The sequence below is a fragment of the Miscanthus floridulus genome, chromosome 8 (assembly GCF_019320115.1).
Source record: "Miscanthus floridulus cultivar M001 chromosome 8, ASM1932011v1, whole genome shotgun sequence".
Lineage (NCBI taxonomy): Eukaryota > Viridiplantae > Streptophyta > Magnoliopsida > Poales > Poaceae > Miscanthus > Miscanthus floridulus.
In genome coordinates, this window is record NC_089587.1 from 14579762 (window position 1) to 14593934 (window position 14173).

The following is a 14173-nucleotide window of genomic DNA, read 5'->3' on the forward strand; positions in this document are numbered from 1 at the left end:
AGGAGCACTTCATCTCACACATACTTGATAGTGATCATCCGATTGTGTGAGCGAGTGATTCTAGTGCGATTGCATCGTGAGGTTGCATCGAGTGGTACTAGGTGATCGAGTTGTAAGCCAGTGGTGCTTGTTACTCTTGGAGGTTGCCACCTCCTAGACGGCTTGGTGGTGGGCTCCGTCGAAGCCCGCAAGAAGCTTGTGCGGCGCTCCGGAGAAGTGCTTTGTGAGGGGCATTGTGCTCGCCCCGCAGGAGCCACGAAGAGCAACTTTAGTAAAGCGTGTCATTGAACTACCCTCACTTCCAGGGTAGGTTCTTGCGGCGCCCGACGTGCGGGCTTGGCGGGTGATGCCAATTAGCCGTCGAACCACCAAGTGAGCGGTCGACACAACGGGGACTAGCGTGTTGGCAAACACGTGAACCTCGGGAGAAAAATAATCGTGTCAACCTTGTTCTTCCTGTTGGTTTGCATGCCTGTTACACAAGCTTGCGATTACTTTCATACACATTGAGCTTGTGTTGTTGCTTTTGTAATTAGTTAGCTTGTGTAGCTTGCTAGTTATCTTCTTGCTTGTGTAGCATAGAAGTAGCTCCCTTGTGTGGCTAATTTGGTTTGTGTAACCCTGTTAGTCACATTGCTTAGTTTGTGTAGCTAAGTAATTGAGCTCTCTAATTTGGCATTGGTTGCCTTGTTATTGAGCATTGCTAGTGAGCATTAGGTGGCTTTGTGCTTTTGCTTACTAGCATGTGTAAGAGCTCCCTTGTTGCTTAAAGTACTAGTGGCATAGGTTTGTGTGACCTTGCTCCTAGAATTGGTTAGGATAGCTCTAGCTAGCCCTGCACCTTAGTTGCTTAATTAGTATCTTTGAAAGGTGCTAGAGAACATAGATAGAGGGGTGTAGTCTTGGCTAGACCGATAGTTTTAATTCCGCACTTGTTTCGGTTAGCCGATGCGATTAATTTTAAAAATGACTATTCACCCCCCCTCTAGTCGCCATCTCAACCCTTTCAATCGCCAGCGACGCCGGGGACTCCTCGCTCCTCGGTGCTCGGACATCGCCGCCTACGTCGGGGACTCCTTGCTCCTCGGTGCTCGGTCATCGCCAGCGACGCCGGGGACTCCTCAGTGCTCCCTTGATGGTCGGATCTTGCTACAGCTCATCGGTGTGCTATCAAGCTGCTCCATGCTGTTTGGATTAGGGTGCTGATCTTGGACAGTACGTCTGGGGTCTTGATACGCGCATGTCGAACGATGTCGGCAAAGCTTTCAGACTTCTTTTTCTTTGACCCTGCTACAAGATTCATTCTTTATCTTCTAGCAGGCTCGGGGACTAAGTGGGCACACTTCACCTTGCAGTGAATGTGCTTGTACTCATCTCGAGGCTACGCCCGAGGACTGACTGCCTGCTCGGCTGGTCTTCTACTTTCTGACCCTGGCACCACGCGACTACGTCACCTACTGTCAGGCTCGGAGACTAGCTGTAGGGGTATAGCCCCCGGTATCTACAAGACAAGACATGGGCCGTACCATCAGAGGTGGCCCGGCCCACAAAATCAAGGCGTGCATGACGCTGCACGGCGTGCACCGCAAGATATTGTATAGTACCAAATAGGATACTTTCCTTATAACCCTATCCCTCTAGACTATATAAGGAGAGGCAGGAGTCCCCTAGTGGATAGATCTATCTACTACATCTCAATACAATACATCAAAGACACAGGACATAGGGTATTATGTCGATTAGACGGCCCGAACCTATCTAAATCGCTGTCTCTGCGCCTTGTGTCACCATCCGGTTCTTGATTACGCGCACCCCCACCGACAAATCTGCCATCGCGGGATACCCCTCAGTGGACTACCGACGATATTCTATCGACACCTTGGCTCGATCGGGGAAGACCTAAGGCGCCATGACACGTGCACCCCAACGACCATGGCGGGGTCAGCGGGGCGCGTGCAACGATGATGGGAGACGGGCGGCGAGGGAGTGAGCGGGACATGTGACTGGGATGGGCACGCGACACGGCCGGTGATGGGGCCGGGGCAGTGGGGGAAGGGCACGACGTAGCAGTCGACGAGCGTGCGGTGGGGATGGAGCGTGGACGAATGAATGGCGACGCTGTGTTGCATCGGCGCCGGATGGATAAGGATGAGCAAGTGGGGATTGTTTTTCTATTTCTAATAGAGATAGGACCCATTTGAGCCATGTTCGGACGGGACTCACGGACAAACGACCGTGGCATATATGTATTACGAGTTCCCCGATGACAAGGACATGCCTAGTCACTGGTGGCATCGGTCAGAGCAAGTATAATACCAGGCTATAAGTAGGTTGAATGTTGAGATGGAGGAGAAAGAAGATGAGAGTGAGGAGAAGCGGGCTGTAAGCTTACAGTCGGTTTAGACACAAGAACCTATAAACTCTGTGAAAGAGACAAATAGGCCATGAATTAATACTGAAGAGCTAACTACTATATGGGTGGGCTAAGAGATAGGCTGTAAGAATTCTTGCAGCCAGCAACCATCTGTATTATTAGCCTTGCTCTAAGCAGCGTTTTACTTTTATCGTGACGTAGTGCAACTATGCAAGGTCAAGGTTTCTGCGTTCGAACTCGGCCGTATCTCATCTTCGGAATACCAAGGGTGCGCTTCAGCAGCCTCACAAACACAGATGGGCCAGTCGATGGCTTGGCCAAACATCGCCACCGCCGCTGGCAAACAGTGCAGCGAAGAGAGGTAACGTGGCTACCGATGCTCGACTACGCTATCTCGTTCAGGCTCAAGGATACGAGAGGATGAGAATCCGATTCCTAAGACTGTCTCCAATGGTTGTCCCTTATGGGCATCTATATCCAAAATGAATCTCGAATGGTACTGTATCAGTCTCTAACAGAGCATCTATATACGATACTCAATTTAGGTTACAGCAAATGCACAATTCAAATATGAGTATCCTCTCTCCTAGAGATTCATTTGTAGAAAGAGTTTTCTTTTGGATTCTGTTATTGAAGAAGACAAAAAATAGATATAAAATCCTTTTACCTGTAACGCTATCAAACGTGGAATAGATCATATATTTTGGATAATGTCGTTGGAGATAGGCTCACAATGATGCCCCAGCGCTGGAAAGCTGCCACAGCCAGTTTGCGCCAAAACAATGGTCCAGGCCGCCGGAGGCCACGAGCCCACGAGACCGTGGCCGATCCATAGCAGGCCATCTCCATCTGGCGTTGCCTTTCCACGCATCGGTCTCCCTTCCAGAAGCTTCCACCGTCCCATTCCAAAACCATCGAATCCGCGCCGTCCATCCCCAATCCGCGGGCCCAGGGAACCCGCAGGCGCCGCTCTTACAGCCTCCCCCAAGCCACGCCGGCTCTCCCACCGCCACACGGTCCCACAAAGCACGGCACCGCATGTCAGCCGAATACCCCGCTGCCCTGCCATAGCCAACTCCGCATGTGGCCGATTGTTTATAAAGAAAACCGACCGCACATTCGATCGCCTCGCCCAGCCCAAAGCTCACCTCATCGCATCCCACCACCACCACCACCACCAATCTCGTCGTCCGCCGATTCGATCCGGTTCTTCCAACCCGCGGTGAGTCGCCGGATCCGTCGCCGTCTGGTCTCCGTGTGCTCTCGTCGTCGTAGTCTGAGTCTGATCCCCTCCCGCGGCGTCGTGTCTGATGCTGCTGCGTGCAGGGAGTGATATGGCGACCAAGAGGAGCGTGGGCACCCTCGGCGAGGCGGATCTGAAGGGGAAGAAGGTGTTCGTGCGCGCCGACCTCAACGTCCCGCTCGATGACGCCCAGAAGATCACCGATGACACCCGCATCCGCGCCTCCGTCCCCACCATCAAGTTCCTCCTCGAGAAGGGCGCCAAGGTCATCCTCGCCAGCCACCTGGTAAGTCATCCCACCTACCCGGCCGTCTGTCATACTTCAGGATACTGCCTGTCGCGAGAATCGGCCTCGCGCGATGCGGTTCTGCGTCGTCGCAGTGTCAGGATTTGGAGTCAGTTTGAATCTAAATCATTGTTTTGACTCAATGCTGTTATGCCAATGATATCTCAGTAGTGATTAACAGCTCTTTCTAGATGCGGATGTGCCATAATTTTGTGCCAAAGGTGACCCAGTTTTAGTTTTAGATCTGTAAATTTATACTGGTTTGCACGGCTACAACTCTTGTCCGATTAACCGACTGACTGTAGTTCATTTACTTCTAGACAATTGTTAGCTGTTGCAGCTCAGTGTGATGAATGATCATGGAAATTGTGCCAACCTTTAGCTAATAGTTCATATTCAGATTACTTCTTAGTGACGTTCTGTGATTCTGTGCCTGGTCATTATTCTTGCTTGTAACCATGCCAACAGTGAACAGTCCAGTCCAGCAGTTCCACTAATAGTATGCCAGTATATATTAAAGGATCAGCATGATTCAACATGGATTCTGGCGCCATCATTCTGATTACCGATCAGCATGATTCAACATTAAGTTTGCCTGTCTATATATTTATGAATTAACAAGATGGGGAGTTGACCTTTATAGGATTGTACATTATAAAAGTAAGTAGAGTTTTGGTACTGGTGAAGTGCATGGGGTTATTTGTCTTCGCTATTGCTTTCAGCTGACCAATGAAAGTTCTTTTTTCTATGGTTGATGGCTGAATGCTGGTTTAAGCCAAAATGTTCCCTTTGGCTTCTATGTAAGTTATATTATATTAGTTGGAAGTTGGGACAAACCTGTCTACAATGACATTCAATTCGGGCTATCATTATCATTTCCCAATTCAATCCTGTCCTCTGCTGCAACTAGTATTTCACTTTGTTTGACAGTATGAAAATAATAGCATTTTTCCATGATATGAAATGATAGTATATCTAGTCTAGAAACTGAAAGCTGATGCTCAGAAACAACATATTTATGAGATCTTGTTCCCCTTGGCAATTGGCATTTTACACCATGATAATTTATAGCTAAGTGTACCATTTTGGGAAATGTCCAAACTAAAGCAGTTATATTGTAAAGGTATTATTATTTTGCTTCTAACCGATTTTCTGTGGTTGCTTAACCCGTACGTGTTTTCTTGTACCCCTTGGAAATTGGCATTTTGCACCACGATAATTTATATCTAAGTCTACTGTTTTTGGAAATATCCAAACTAAAGCAGTTATATTGTAATCTAAGTCTACTGTTTTTGCTTCCGACTGATTTTCTGTGGTTGCTTAACCTGTATGTGTTTTGTGAATCAATCTTTGTGGTTATTATCTGTAACACATCAACCTTTTTTGGGTTCGAATGTAGCAACAATAACTAACTATGCCTTTTCTTTTTGTAATAATGTAATTTGTTGATGCCATTGCCAGGGTCGACCAAAAGGTGTCACCCCAAAGTACAGCTTGAAGCCTCTTGTTCCACGCTTGTCTGAGCTCCTTGGAGTTGAAGTATGCTAAGATTTGACATTAGCTTATTTTGATATTTGCTATGTTTTAGTTATTTTAAGCGCTAGAATATGTGCATAAATAGGTTGTGATGGCCAATGATTGCATTGGTGAGGAAGTTGAGAAGTTGGCTGCTGCTTTGCCAGAAGGTGGAGTTCTGCTCCTAGAGAATGTTAGATTCTACAAGGAGGAAGAGAAGAACGAGCCCGAGTTTGCTAAGAAGCTAGCATCTGTTGCTGACCTTTATGTCAATGATGCTTTTGGCACGGCACACAGAGCTCATGCTTCAACTGAAGGAGTTACCAAGTATTTGAAGCCTGCTGTTGCTGGCTTCCTCATGCAGAAGGTAATAAAATGTTACCCCTGCTCATGATCTTTTAAGTATATTTAGGTCCTGTTGAGTAGGATGTGGTAAAATGGCTGTATGTTTTATCTATCATTGTTTATTCCATGCATTCCTTTGTAGTTTCAAATCGTTCAATTTAACCTGGTAGATCATCTATACGTAGTTCCAAAGGGAAAAAAATCTTATGATTAAATGGATCCTCTCTGCATTTATAACGGGTAAATTTTATGTTATACCTTTCAAAAGAGACCAATAAATCTTTTTAAGAATTCAGTTTTTCATCATAAAGAAAAAAAGGAAAGGTTTGACAAATGACTTCAATTATCCCAGGAACTTGACTATCTTGTTGGAGCTGTTGCCAACCCAAAGGAGCCTTTTGCTGCCATTGTTGGTGGATCCAAGGTCTCAACTAAGATTGGGGTCATTGAGTCTCTGCTGGAAAAGGTTGATATCCTCATCCTTGGTGGTGGTATGATCTACACATTTTACAAGGCACAGGGATATTCTGTTGGAAAATCTCTTGTGGAAGAAGATAAACTTGAGCTTGCAACTTCCCTTATTGAGAAGGCGAAGGCAAAGGGGGTTTCTCTTTTGCTTCCCACTGATATTGTAGTAGCGGACAAATTTGCAGCTGATGCTGAGAGCAAGGTTAGTTTATTTACACAAACACCTCAGATGGTACTTCAGAATTCTCTTTTTTTTTTTGATAAATTGTGAAAGCGATTCAACACTAATTCTACAGCTTAAATGTGCAACAAAGTATAATTGCACATGAATAGTTCAGTGTTACTAGTGATGTGACATGTTAATTTGTATGATAGTAATTTCATAGTGCAGCACTGGAAACAAATTTGTCATGCTATCTTGATGCTTACTCGAATGCCTTTTACAGATTGTTCCTGCCACTGCTATCCCTGATGATTGGATGGGTCTTGATGTTGGCCCTGATGCCACCAAAACATTCAATGAAGCATTGGACACCACCTGGACTATTATTTGGAACGGTCCCATGGGAGTGTTTGAGTTTGAGAAGTTTGCAGCTGGCACTGAGGTGAATATAATCTTGCATTCAATCAATCAATCAATCTGCGCTTGTCATGTCCATCTTTTTATTTCTTAGTTTTGGCAACTAAGACAATTGTGTTTTGTCAGGCGATTGCCAAGAAGCTGGCTGAGCTTACAACCACAAAGGGTGTCACTACCATCATCGGCGGTGGTGACTCTGTTGCTGCTGTTGAGAAGGCTGGGCTAGCTGACAAGATGAGCCACATTTCGACTGGCGGTGGTGCAAGCTTGGAGCTCTTGGAAGGCAAGACTCTACCAGGTGTCCTTGCGCTCGATGACGCCTAAGCTTCTTGGTTCTGCCAGCTTGCGTGTCATTTTGTTTCGGACCTTGGTGTAACACTGCAAAGTTATGGCTCTTATATGGACTTGGGATAGGCTTGCCAGAGTTTTGGTAGATGAGTCGTGAATAAGCTTTTACTTCCTCGCTGCTGTGAGTGAAGTGACTGGAATTCGGAAATTTGGAACTAACAAACTTCCATGGATCTGTATGATATGTTTTGTTCGACAGTTTGCATCCCTTCACTGTGATATCTGATATGTTTTGTTCTGACAGTTTGCATCCCTGTGTTGCCGTAGCTATTCGTTCCTGCTACCTGTACCGCCAGATGAATTGGCAATAAGGTTTTCTAATTTAGTTAGTTAAATTGTCTTCTTTCAGTGTTCTAATGGTAGCCACTTGCACATAAAACTTGCTTCCCGAGTTGGGGTTGGTGCACTATTTTATTTATTAATTCATTATATTATAACTTAAATTTGGTTGCTTTTCCATATCTATTTGGAAAGTGCATATTATCATTGAGCTTTAGGGTATGTTTGGTAGGGATTTGTATTTGTTTTAGATCTGGTTAGGGATTCGGATTTGTTTTAGATCTTTTTTTTTTTAGAAACTTTTTTCTGCTGAATCAGAACCATTTTGTAGAACTGTTTAAACTAGGTTTTAGGTGTTTCTTTGGACTAGGTTTTAGGTTTTTCTCTGGACTTATTAGACTCTTGAAACTAAAATTTAAGTTAGGAGAAATCAGGTAACTAGAACTTGAATCATGAGAAACCAGTGGATTCTTGAATCATGAGAATTTGGGTAGAAACTAATTTAAGTAGAAACTAGGGAACTAAAACTTGAATCAGGAGAAACCAAGTTTCATGAGAAACCAATGGATTCTTGAAAATAGAATTTGGGTAGAAACTAGGTAACTAATACTTGAATAAGGAGAAACCAAGTTTTAGGTGTTTCTTTGGAGAAGTAAAAAACGAGAATCGGTTTTAAGTGATTTTCCCCAGAACGTTTCTATCTTTGTACCATTTAACAACGATCATAGTGATTTTATTAGTTTACTTCTATATTCTCTGTTTCTTTTAAACGAATAAGGCTATAATAATAAAATAAAAAGAAGGAATTTAGACTGGACAATTCAACAAAACAGCAAAACAACCTAAACGGTTGAGCAACAGCACAAATAACTGTAAACAACTATAAGCACGACTATCTATTGCTATCTGTTGGATTGGGACCTCAACACGCTGCCCAATATGACTCGCCATCGCTCACTGCTCTATATCATTGATTCACCCCAGCCAAAGAGCTATATACAACTGCTGTGTATCACACATTCACACTACCACTTGTTGACTACCATGGTACTTTGCCATCACTTGAATGATAAATTCGACATGTCACAAGCTGTCGTCACCATGCATGATTCCATGCATTATATTATATATTCCCGGTATAATTCATTCTCCATCCATTCATTCCATGCCCTCTTTTAAATTGTATATTTTTTGTTTCGTAAAAAAAAATTGTATCATTTTTTTCTGGAAAGAGATGCTCTTGGACTTAATTTTCTGAACCACTATTAATTGTCCCATCAAAATCGAACATTGTCACCATCTTATTATATTTCAGTCAACTTCGGTTCTTGTCCTTTTCATCATGCACAGTCCAAACAGCTGGAGCTGCCTAACCGGCGAAACAAATGAGGACATATTCTGAAGAGTTAATTAGTCATCATAAATCACAACTGAAATTAAAAAAATTAAAAAAATATGTTGTTTTTGTTAATGTTCTCCTTTTCCTCTTTATTTTTTAAAATTTTCAATTCGACAAGTCCAAATTCTCTGCATGACCAACATGAACGACGACATGCGACTTTGACATGGGAAGAAGCTTTCCGAATTGTGAAGGGGTCTTCCATGGAATGTGCGTGTTGCGAGCGAACAGGGTGCCTAGAGGAGTAGCATGATGTGTGTCGCTGTTAAGCACAAACACCAGAATCTTGCAAAATGTTTTTCCAGTGAATGAAGTCTGAGTTGCTTGGACTTTTGGGGGCAAGGAATCTAATTGAGCATCAGAGTGAACATGAATATTTGGTTAGGCTACATCATCTCATCCTAGTTTCTACCTGCAGTATACTGTTCACATGCTATGGATTCATATATAGTACCTTGCAATGTTTAGCTTTTTTTAATGTGTGCACATTTCTGTCTGTACTATTTGATTGTGTAAAAAGTCCTTGACATGTCATGACAATCATGTATAGTTGATTTGGGTCAGTACTCGTGCACAAAAAGTTGTAAGATCTTGTCAGTGCTGAGATCATATGAATTGCAGGCTCTATTTTTTTGTGTGAGTAACTTACATTGACTTCAAGTAATAGACACAGCCAAAATGGTGCTCTTTCTGCACTGCCAAACTAATTATTGGAGTTTATAACTTTATTAGATGGCATGCTAAATCTGGAACTATCGTTAGGATTTGAGATGAACATATGAACAACACTGAAGAATGTTTAATGAATAGCACTGAAGAAATGTGTAATGAACAGCACTGAAGAATGTGTAATGAACAGCAATAAATTCTAGAGGAGAACAGATGAACAACACTGAATTCTAGAAGAAAACAAATGAACAGCACTGTAGCCAGGCCTAGCTGCCTGTGCAATCAGTGTAAACTGGATGCAAAACTGAAGTAGACTACACTCATGTTCAGAAAAAAGCTGGAAACAATCGATTGAGCTCTGCGCAAGGTACGTTCAGCGTTTCTCGAGAAAAGTTCTGCACTAGACAGAACAAAAAACGTCTGTAAAGCAAACTCTAGCATATATAGCAGTGTCTGGTAAAGCAAACTCTAGCATACATGCAATGGCAAGAGAAATTCCATTACAGAACAAGATCTACTAAACAAACAGAATCAATATGGATAAGCAACAAGAGATTATATTAGCAATCTTCCTACCTTCCACACGCATGATCATTGGGGATGATCTGGAACAAGAATCGAGGCCCCCCAACAGCAAAATGTTCATTGGGAGTTAATTTGGAAGAAAGAAGTACCAACAATTGATTTGACTTTTGGGCAAGAAACACTCCAAAAAAACTTCAGTGCAAGACAAGAACATTTGGGTGAGACACTCCAAGAACTTCTGCCCAAGACAAAAACATCTGCTAAGCAATATATATAAGCTGTTCCAATAAAAGAAGGCACCATGAAACCACTTAATGAAGAGAGGGAAAATATCACCATGAGACTGCTGTGACAAGACCTGCAACATATATAGGAAAGGAAATTATTGGGTCAACAGTAAGAGATTCTTTAGGATCACACGAACTAGACCGCTAGACGACGACAAACGCTCGCTTGCTCAAGCTCAACCTTTTTCACTCAGATGGTGATCATTTGGTGGTGGTGAGAGAGTGAAGGTGCCACATGATCTGATACGGAGAGCCAGCTAGCAAGCTCCATGCACGAATGGCCATCGCCTAGCTAGCTAGCAGGAAAGACGAACCTTACTGCAGGGCAACACCAGAAGCCCTCTCTAACCGGAACCCACACCCATTCCCGGCATCAAACCATCGTCGACAACGTGATGAATATCAAATCCATATCCATCCACATGTGAATTCCTCGTGGATCTATATATCGCAGTGCGAGAACGAAAAACCCTGAAACCCCATTGACAAAAGTGCACTAGCTAGCTACCAACCCAACGCATAGCTAGCTAGGTTTGTGTGGTCAGATCAGATCATGCTGGCAGCTTCAACCTCTCACACCATCAAACACATGTATGGCACCGGCCGGCTGGCCGGCCTGTGGTCCAGGCTTGCAGCTTGCAGAGCAACCGGGGAAGGGGAAGACATGCTAGCAACTAGCTAGCAGCAGGAGAGAGGAGAGCACGTACATGAACTGAATGAAGAAGAGCATAATATGATGGATGGGGTGTGTGTGTGTGCATGGTGGTGTCATGGACTCATGATGTGGGTACAAGCAAGCAGAGCATAAGTGAAACTACTCTCGGAGCTGGTCCAGACGCATAGATCACCGTCTATGCACATGCACAGCTTGCACATACCAGACGAAGCGGTATCCTGAACACCGTTTGCTAAGTGAAACTACTCTCGGAGCTGGTCCAGAAAAGATACCAAACGGCCCCTGATTCAAGATACTACCGATGATCCTGACATGTTAGCGACGCGTAAGTGCCATTTGCAATGCTAGATAAGATCGGGAGAGGGAACCGCAGTGTCATGCACGTACAAAAAAGCTCTGAGTCACATTCCGGTCGTCACTGAATCATCTGCAGCGCGTACATACCAAATAGCAGAGCGCAGTGTACGTCATCACCATTTGGATTAGGGTTCCTGTACGGCATGATATTATTGCCCTGAGCTCTGAGTCGTCGAGCATCCTGGCAGCGCGTACGTGATGCATACATAGGGCAAAGGAATTGAAAGCCAGCGTCTGACATGCATGACGAAGAAAACACTGCTAGCTAGCTGCTACTCTGCCCGCTAGTAGTGACTGGACAAAAACAAAATGCCATGAATTTGCTTACGATTCAAGATCCATGCATGTACGACTCTGGCTACGTGCAGCAATCGAGTCGGATTGCCATCTGCGAGACTAGTCAACGAACTGTGCTCCATGCTCGTACTACTGATGGAGCAAATCTCCATCCCTGAATATCCCCCCAAAAGAAGTTATTCTAGGCTTGTATTGAGCCAAACTTTTTAAATTTTAACTAAGTTTTATATATATAGGAAATTATTAAGAGTGTGTTTATGATTTTTTCATAAACGTGACGTAGCACGTGTTTCATTTAGAGGAAGAGAATTTTACATGATGCACTATGAGAGAACCCTCGTGGCGCAGACTACAGACCACCAAGGCAGAGGTAATCGATCTAGTACAAACTAGAGCAGTAGACCCACACCCATACAGACTAAACCTGTGACAAAAATAGACATCAACACAATGATTTGTACATAGAAGTCATAAGAACGGTGGCAAAACATCCACCATAGAAGATGAGACGTGCTTCTTGCAACAACGACAATAAAGCATCTGCCAAAGAAGAGACCAAAGCGACCTCGGTGGCAAAGCACCTGCCATGAAGCCAACACAATCTCGACAGCAAAGCAGACGCCAGTGAAGAAATTGACACGACATCGGCCATAAAGCATTCGCCAAATAAGAGATCGACGGTGGCCAAGTATCTGTCAAAAAAGAGGCGCACAATGATAGCGACAAAGCATCCACCATAATAGCCGAGCGACGGTGGCAAAGCATCCGCAAGGCCAAACGAGCACTACGGTAGGAGAATCAATGAGAAGAGATGAATATGAGGCACACAAGCACAACAAAGAGCTCCAACGCGGACTGGCAACGCGACAGGGACAATAGGCGGTGACGGAGACCCCGTGGGGCGACATCAGCATGCCCTAGAGTGTGCGGAGGAGGGGGGGCATTGACAGACGCCTCCAAGGAGGAATACGACACCTAAGGGTGTCGTTGGCGTCGGGGCTGGGGGGAGGGGGGGGGGTTGTGGAGGGGCGAAGAGTTAATGCACCCGTGCCAAGTCACCGCCGCACACGTGCATGCATGCCTGAGAATGACCGCACGTGGCCTCCCTGTCACCTCTGACCACCAGGAAGGGCGGCTAGCCAATGAGAGAAAGCAAATCCGGCAATCGACCATGTCAGCACCACTGAGATAGAGTGGAGAGATGCGTCCTCCTTTCGATGGAGCACACTCCGGTGATGGTGAAGTGGAGGGTGAGGGCCCTGGTGACGGGGAGTCATCAGATTCTACTAGAGTCGCTCGAGGGTGGGGGGGGGGGGGGGGGTGCGAGGGCTCTCCTCCATTCCCTGGTTCTCTCGTTATCAATTGCAGAAGAGTACTTATGACTTCAAATAGTTATACTTAAAAATACATTTCATGGTTAAAATCTAATGATAGATATTATTTATAAATGTTAGTATTTTTATGGATTTAATTAAATTTATAAAACTATTTGACTCTTCGAAAGATAAAAATTAGATTTTATGAGATGGAGTAAGTATATATTCTTCATCCCAAAATAAGTCTCTATCATATATTTCGAGGAGTCAATCAGTCTTAACTTTGACTATACTTATAAAAAAACAATATTAAAACTTGTATCTCCAAATAGATTTACAATACAAATATATAGCATAATTAACCTAATGTTTATTCGGTATCATAAATATTAGTATTTTTATATATTTGGTTAAATTTGAGATTGTTTTCCTCTTTGAAAATGGTATCGAAACTTATTTTGGAATGGAAGGAGTATATATAAGATGAGCCCGTACGTACATGCCGTAGATAAATCGCTGAGAAGCGTACCATTGGGACGACTCATGATTCACGCCACGAGATCAAGACGAGATGGATGGGGAACCGGGAACGGGAACCAAAGCTCTGCTCGTGGCGCGTGTCTGATCTGAGCCTGAGTCTGATGAGCCTCGATTCGTCGTCGGCCCTGGCAAACTTGTTGCCTATAGGGCAAAAGAATTCAAAGCCATCGTCAGGCTGCAAGAATGCAAGACGACATGCCGACATGTCTGTCGTGTAGTACCATGTATTGCACTGTGTCTGTGTGTGTTGTTGAACCCTGATTGATGGGCCGTACGTAGCTGGGCGGACACTTTCTTTTTACTTGTTTTATTTATCTTTTGATGGAATACCGCAGATAGAGACAAACCGGGTCGAATACGGACACTCTGTTTTTTAAAATTACACATACGTCCACGATACACACGCACACTCACTCCTATAAACCTCTATAAGCATCTCCAAAGGACTGAGTCGGCAGATCTCGAGATTCACGAAGTCACCACTGGTGCCTTGCTGTCGACGAGGACGTCGCCTACAGCTAAAAGCATAGCGTCGTTAAATCCTGGAATAAATCTAGTAAAATAGAGCACATGTGCCAAGTGAAGGACTTAAATCCAGATGAATAGGTTCCACCACAAGGAATCTAACCAACTGATCTATGATCAGTTTGAATCCGCTTATATAAGAAT

The 14173-nt window shown here is 44.2% G+C and overlaps 1 protein-coding gene across 1 annotated transcript; it reads left to right on the forward strand.

Moving 5' to 3' along the window:
- Positions 1 to 3139: 3139 nt before the first annotated feature.
- LOC136475807 (phosphoglycerate kinase, cytosolic-like) lies at positions 3140 to 7402 on the forward strand. The gene is made up of 7 exons (XM_066473417.1): positions 3140 to 3596; positions 3701 to 3903; positions 5365 to 5442; positions 5525 to 5785; positions 6116 to 6433; positions 6678 to 6836; positions 6938 to 7402. Exons 2-7 carry the CDS (start codon positions 3709 to 3711, stop codon positions 7133 to 7135), a joined length of 1209 nt encoding a protein of 402 aa, XP_066329514.1. The 5' UTR covers positions 3140 to 3596; positions 3701 to 3708; the 3' UTR covers positions 7136 to 7402.
- Positions 7403 to 14173: the final 6771 nt, after the last annotated feature.